Source organism: Ailuropoda melanoleuca, chromosome 6 (assembly GCF_002007445.2).
Source record: "Ailuropoda melanoleuca isolate Jingjing chromosome 6, ASM200744v2, whole genome shotgun sequence".
Taxonomy (NCBI): Eukaryota; Metazoa; Chordata; class Mammalia; order Carnivora; family Ursidae; genus Ailuropoda; species Ailuropoda melanoleuca.
In genome coordinates, this window is record NC_048223.1 from 124,083,949 (window position 1) to 124,090,859 (window position 6,911).

At 50.4% G+C, this 6,911-nt stretch overlaps 1 protein-coding gene across 1 annotated transcript in view; it reads right to left on the reverse strand.

Annotated features, from left to right (window-relative positions):
• The window catches only part of TEX36 (testis expressed 36), a 10,915-nt gene extending 10,161 nt beyond the window's left edge, over nucleotides 1–754 (reverse strand). Inside the window, exon 1 of the mRNA XM_002916128.3 lies at nucleotides 704–754. Within this exon, the coding sequence (XP_002916174.1) occupies nucleotides 704–754 (51 nt within the window). The remainder of the gene's footprint in view (nucleotides 1–703) is intronic.
• Nucleotides 755–6,911: the final 6,157 nt, after the last annotated feature.

Consider the following 6,911-nt stretch of genomic DNA (forward strand, 5'->3'; position numbering starts at 1 on the left):
AAAAAAAAAGATTTTATTTATTTTTTCTGAGAGAGACAGAGAAAAAGAGACTGCACAAGCAGAGGGAGGGGCAGAGGGAGAGGGAGAGAGAGAATTTCCAGCAGACTCTGCACTGAGCATGGAGACTGACTCGGGGATCGATCTCACCACCCCTGAGCCGAAACCAAGAGTCAGACACTTAACCAACTGAGCCACCCAGGAACCCCATAAAGTTAGTTTTTTAAAGCCTTCAGACTGAAATGTTCCAAGGTGTTTTCTATTTTTCCTTTTCTTTTTAAACAAAAAGTGTTAACTCTTCCATGTAATACTGGTCTGATACAATCAGTAAATAAAAAGACAAAGATCCCAGCCCCCATGGAGTTTATATTCTAGGAGGGGAGAGAAACAGCATACATAATATGTGGATTATATAGCATGCTGCAAGATAGATGTTATAAAAAAAGAAAAAGAGCACACAGCAATGACTGCCTCATGAACACTCACAAGAGTTCTGAGTGTTTTACACACAAGATTTGTTTCATTTAATCCTCCCAAGGACGCTATGAGAGTCCCATTTCACAGGTGAAGGAACCGAGGTTAGGTAAGTGATTTGTCAAAAGTGACGCCGCGGGAAGTAGCAGCAGTGGGATCTAGAGTCAGTTCTGTGACCTTGACCACACCCACGTGGCCTAAGAAAGGCCAGAGAAGCCACCGTCTTTCTTACCCATCTTCCGTCCTTGTCTAAAGCTGGGTTGAAGCGTCTCCCTTTGGCCATTTTCTGCAGGAAGCTGAAGGTGGCTGAGGTTGGCTCCCTTACCTCCCCACTGCCTCGGAAACTCTGTGCATCTGCAAGACACTCCCCCTCCTTGTTCCTGACCTTCAGCCTCTACCAGGAGGGGAGGTCTAGGGGGACCCACCGTTGCCATAGCATCAGAGCCCCCATCACAATGGGGGAGAACTGTGGGTCTTCTAAGCCCTCAGAGGGTTCCTGAGCAGGGTCCTTGTACCTGCTGTTCCCCAAGGTGTGAGGCGAAGAGCCAGTGGGTCCCAGCTGAGGAACCCCTTTAACAGGTCAGACAAGTGGGGACAAGACAGCCTGGAGATAATGGAAAAATTTTGTACCCTCTAAATCCTTGAACTGGTGACATTTGAGTTGAATGTCCCCATGGTAGCCATCTGTCCCAACTTTTAGTTTTCAGAGAAGTGAATTGAATCTGGGCAGGAGATGATCTTCCCCATCTCAGTGGGATTGTGACACTCAGGCCCTAGGGCTTCCTCCATGTCCCAACTCAGATTCTCTGTCCTGACGGCACCTGCTGCTGGCTCACCTTACTGCACGCCACTGAGGCCACAAGAAACAACAATCGTGAGCAATCATGAGACGCCAGGTGCTGTGCTGAGCCAAAAACTTTCACGTGTTTTTATCTTATTTATGCTCCATGACAACCTTTAGTATTTACAAATGAGGAAACAAGGGTCACGCAGCCAATGGAGCTGGCGCTGGGTCATGGGACGGCTCCAGAGCTCATGAGCCTTCCCGAGGGCCAGCTGGCCTCCCCGGGGTGCACAGCCTGCCCCTGAGAGCTGGTGTTTCTCTCCGAGCCTGGATACCCAAATTTACCTCTTCCACTCAGCAATGTGATTTCTGCTTCTCTTGCTTTCTCGTTTTTTAAATGCTCTATCTTGACCATCCTCTTGGCTAGTCTATGAAACAATAAGAGCAAACATCTATAGGAGAATCTGTCCAGTGTCATCTCATCTCCTAATCACCAAACCGGGCATTCGCACAAGACCTTCCATGTCGGTGACATGGGACCTCTCCCCCTGGCCAGCACTGGTGGTCCAGAGAGGCGGGCTCCTGGATGGGAGGCCTGGGGGGGCACAGTTCTCTTGTGGCCACGAGGCCAGAGTTCTGCGGTAGGGGCGGAGGGCAGCGTCCTCCTGTGCAGGGGAGCGGCTGTACCAGCTCCAGACAGACAGACCTGCTGTGCGGGGAGAACGCAGGCTGCCGGGGTTTCTGCTACCGTTCCACCGGCCCTCAGGCGAGGTTCCCTCCGCTTCTCACCACTCTGCCAGCTGTCCTCCTCGTGGCCGCGAGGCGGCATCTGTGCTCCAGGCAGCAGGGTGGAGAAAGGGCGCATCCCAGAGTGGGGGACCGGACCTGTCCTGGCTCCTGGGTTCATGGCACGCTTTCCTTGCTGGCTCGGCTGCTTCTTTCTAAGGACGGTTTCCACCTGCTGCCGTGCCACACTTCGTCCTGTGAGCCACACCTTGGTCCCGCGGTCACATCTCAGTCTAAGAGAGGCTGCAAAATAGGCTTGGTCCTGGTGGGGTCTTCTCCCGGGTAAGGTTCCATCCCCATGAAAGAGACAGAGCAAACATCAAGAAGAACCAGAAGCCTCCCCCACCCTGATGGGTGTGGAACGCCCTCTTATCTGTAGTTTGAATTGCCCTGACTTCTAGCAAGCTCGAGCAGAAGGCGATGAGCTGACTACTTCTCAGCATCGTGGTGATAAAGGAAGTAGATCCCATCAAAGCACTTTGTAAACTGTAAAGTACTTTGCAAAAATAAGGAAGGCCACATGTGAAAAGCACGTCGGTGTTGACTAAGTACTTTCCTATTCACTATTCATTGTTGCCTATGACTTTCACCACACCCCCAAGAGATGTGCTGGTTATTTGCCTTCCGTATGCCTCCCCCACGCCAAATCATTCCCCACCCAACCCCACCCCATTCTATGCCCAGTCTGGTTTGTAGGGGTGTTTGCCAATTTCCATGGTATAAGTATTTCTGTGGTTTTTAAGTTAACACCACTGAACATGGAGTTGGGAAAACACGAACACACAGGCTCTAGGCTCCCACTGGGTCAAAGGATTGATCTCCCCGGCTCCCTCCCTTCCAGGCCACACTTTGGAAGGAGCTGTGTTGTTCCATCTACAGCCACCACTCCGGTCAGTCTGGCGGCCCCTCTCCCACAGCGGCCACTCTTGCTGTCAACAGCGACCTCTCCCCACCCCTTTGGCCTGAGGGTGGGCAAGCCTTTTGGCTCTCACCGGTCTTTGTCAGTCCCTGAATCTTGGCCCGTCTCTAGGAGATCCTTCGTTAGACTGTCTTTTGTCTTGGAGTGGGCCATCTGGTTCCTGCGGGGGACACAGACGGGGGCCTACGCAGGCATTCGCAATGACCTCCACTTCCAGAAGAGAAGACTGAGTCTCAGACAAGTGGAGGGACTCCCTGCAGTCACACAGCTAATACGTGGCAGAGCCTGAACTAGACCCCGAATGTCCTGAGGCCAAGTTCAATGCCAGCATGTGCTCACTCAGCTGCTCTTTCCTGACTCCACTAAATTATGAAGCAGTGACTTCGAGGAGGATTGCTTTAATTCCCTTTCTTTGATTTGCATAAAACAAGGCCTATCTAAATGCCTACCTTCTGGCCACAGTCCCTCTCTCCGGTGACCTCTGGAGGTCAAGGCCAAACTATTGACATCATGTGCTGCCTGTGGCCCAGGGCAGGGGAAGCGAAGCCAGGCAGCACTGCGCACAGGATGGAGGAAAAGGGGGGGCACTAGTGCAGAATGTGCTCCTCCCACACCCCGAAACTGAAAGGAAAGCAAGAAGGACGGGGAAAGTCAAAGACTTCAAGTTTCAAAGCCTAGAACCAGGGCCATTTCCAGCACTTTGTTTCACATGCATCCACTTTGTCTCCACCAATGGAGCAGAAAATTTTTTAGAACTGAAATCTCATTTTTAAATATACTTTGCATCTCCTCTGAGTCTTCAGTCTTCCGTTCTGTTAAACAAGGATTATGATCGCTGGTTAAGGTGTGTTTCAATTTTTCCCCTTTGAACAATTGCTTAAAATTCTAACAAATTTGTCCAAGGAAATCAAAACTGAATAAAGAACACCCTGCCAGGAAAAATAAAATTCCATTTTTCTTCAGCTAGGATTTCTCAGTCAGAGATTGGGGGAGGGCTGCTTCTTGTCAGTGGTGTTATTATTATTTGCAGAGATTAGAATTACCGGGCTGAACTTTGTGACCCCACCCCATTTTGCACACAAGTCCTGGAGCGTTCAGGGCGCCCAGATCACGGGTGCTGAGGTCAGTGGAGGTCCACGCTCCGTCCTGGTCTGTGCTCTGCCCATGCTGGGCTCCTGCTTGGAACACAGTGGCCAAGACAGCATGTTAGACACCTCCGTGCAGGCACTAGTGAGCGTGTGGCACTGTTTATTCCCTCAGTCAACAAAGATTTACCAGACATCCACTCTATGCCCGTCCTGTTTTCAAATCGCACCAAGACAATCACCAAAATAAGTCTTTGGAAATAGGAAATCACGAATTTACCCATTTGTCCAAGGATTAGTACCCCCCCGGTTACTGATTAACCAACAACTATTGTCAGCGAATCGTCTACATTTACAGCAAATTGCTTTGCCCAATGGTTTTTTTTTTTTTAACTTAACAGTTGTTGTGTACTTTGACTTTTAGATCTTGCACATCTGAAGCGTTAAGGAGTTTGCGAAAGGTAGATGTGTCTCTCTCCCATGCGTTTCTAGCGCAGTATGCCATTCCCTGTTTAATTAATGACTTGCTATCTTCTGCGGGAGAGAAAGTGGTGGGATTATGGGCGCTCTGCCGGCATGCTTTCACACATGTGTCTGTCCGTGCCCACCTGTGACGCCCCCACAAATGCTCAGACCTGCACACACACACGTGCTTCCAGTCGTCATTCCACCAGATGAATGTTTCATCTTCGTGTTGACGTCCACAAACCCTGGACAACTTAACTTCCATCTGCGTGTAAAATGTTGAACACTGAGAAATTCTCAGGCATCTGAATTATAAAACATATTTTTGTTGCACCCCACAAGGTAAACTATCTGGGTTCTTTCTGCAAATAGCAACCGACCAAGGTGACTCGACTGCACTTTTTATTATGATTCATGACTCGCGTATGGCACTAATGGAAATTTTAATGGACGCGCAACACATTGGCACGCCATCTTGAAAGCTCTCTGGCATCTGTAACGGAAGCAATTTTTTTGTCACACCCTATGTGCAAACTATCTGGAAAATGAACTGCATCTCTCTCCCTTCTGCTCAAGAAAACAATTCAGTGGATCCAGACAAGTAAGACTCCCTGAAAGACAAAAAGGGTAACTTAAACCAACTGGGAAGTTGATTGAATTGAAAGGCAGACGCGAACTCACTGTAACATTTACAAAAACCCTTGACTCTGCCAACGCGCCTGATACCCCAAATTCAAATCATGGCCTTGACTGAACTTTAGGTAACCTTGCTGAAACGTGAATCGCCATAAACCTTTCCAATTGTTTCCAGAGGAGCTTTGGGGTCATGGATAATTTGGAGAGTTGGTCACTCGGAGAAGGGCTACCGTCTGGCAAATTGTGCTGGAGACGGGGAAGGACGCAGCAAATCCCGCCGCTGTCCTCATGCAGCCGACCCTTCTCTAGACAGAGACATTGCCCCACAAACAGCTGGTCGGAACTGAGAGAGGCAGGGGTGCCCCAGGACCGCACGACACAGGGACCTTAATGAATGTAAAAGGCCCGCAGGACGGTGAGGCAGACGTGAAGAGACACTCGAGGGCACCGGGCCAGGGAAGAGGGCCACACATGCAGGGGAGATGGACGCAGCTTGGCTCGCTCCAGAAACGGAAGGGAAGCCGGGGTGGCCTCCGTGCCCGTGGGACGGTGCCGGTCGAGCAGAGGTTGGAGGGAGGAGCAGAGGGCAGGCCCCTCGGGGCGTCCAGGCAGTTCCCAAGTGGCGCAGAGCACCTGCCCACCGTGACCTTGACCCGACCGCCAAGGGCGGCAGGAGGCAGAGACCCAGGGAACAGGCGACGACCACCAAAAAAGCCTCTTGAGCACTTTGGCTCTTTTAAGAAAAGCACCTTAGAAATCAGACGCGCCCGAAACGCAGCAGATGTGTGGAGCTTATTCTTCCTCCACAAGCTGAGAAAGACAAGCAGGAACACGGAGTGCGGCGCCCGTGTCTCCACTCGTCGGGATTTCATGCCTGTTTCCACTTGTGCGTGTGCGTGTTTGCAAAGGTCGACGTGGAGACGAGGCGCTTTGTTTCCGCCCCCTGGAAAGACAGCTGCTCTCGTCCTCTCGCCGCTTGAATGGGGGAGCCCTCCAAAAACACAGAAGACAAGACAGCAGTAATTACAAGTGTGCTTCAAAATGGAGAGCGCTAAAATGGAAAATGCCAGCCTCCAGAATCGTGGAGCGAAACGGCAAAATAAATATCTATTTTTCAGCTGAAGAGAAAATGAGCAGGGTCTCAGAACGCGACGGAAAGTTCATCTCTACCCCAGCCGGCGGGGAAAGCAGCGGAGGCAGGGTCCCCAAACGAAGAGATCTGTGAGCTTTTTAAAATCCCCTTCGTCCTCTTATCTTGGACTATAAAACGTAATGGAGATTTCATCAACTTGGCAGGAAATTGCGAGCTAATAAAAGAGCCTTGTTACAAAGATAATAAGAAGAGAAAAGTCATAAAAGACAGACTTGGGCTAGGTTCTGGCCTTAGGCCCTCCTTTCCCCAGCTCGACGGGGACCCGAGGTTCATCAACTCAGTTAATGGTGTGGATGACCACCAATTTGTCCTTTCTTGCTCCTGCTCTTTCTTCACATTCTGGGACATTTCCGCCCATAGTGGGTGTCTTGCAAAGGCCAAAAGGAAATCTATACAGCATGAAGTCTTGCCGTGTCGCCTTCTGCACACGTGTGACCAGTTCATTCACTCAGTAAATGACACCCTGCTGGAGGAACCAGACAGGACATGGCATTGAAGCCGGTGTCAGTACACCCCTTCACCTGAGGGAGGACCGGCTCATTCCTAGGATCCTTCTGCTTCCCCTCTGGCTTCCATCTTATCTTGCCACCAAAGCACCAGCTATCTCTTTTT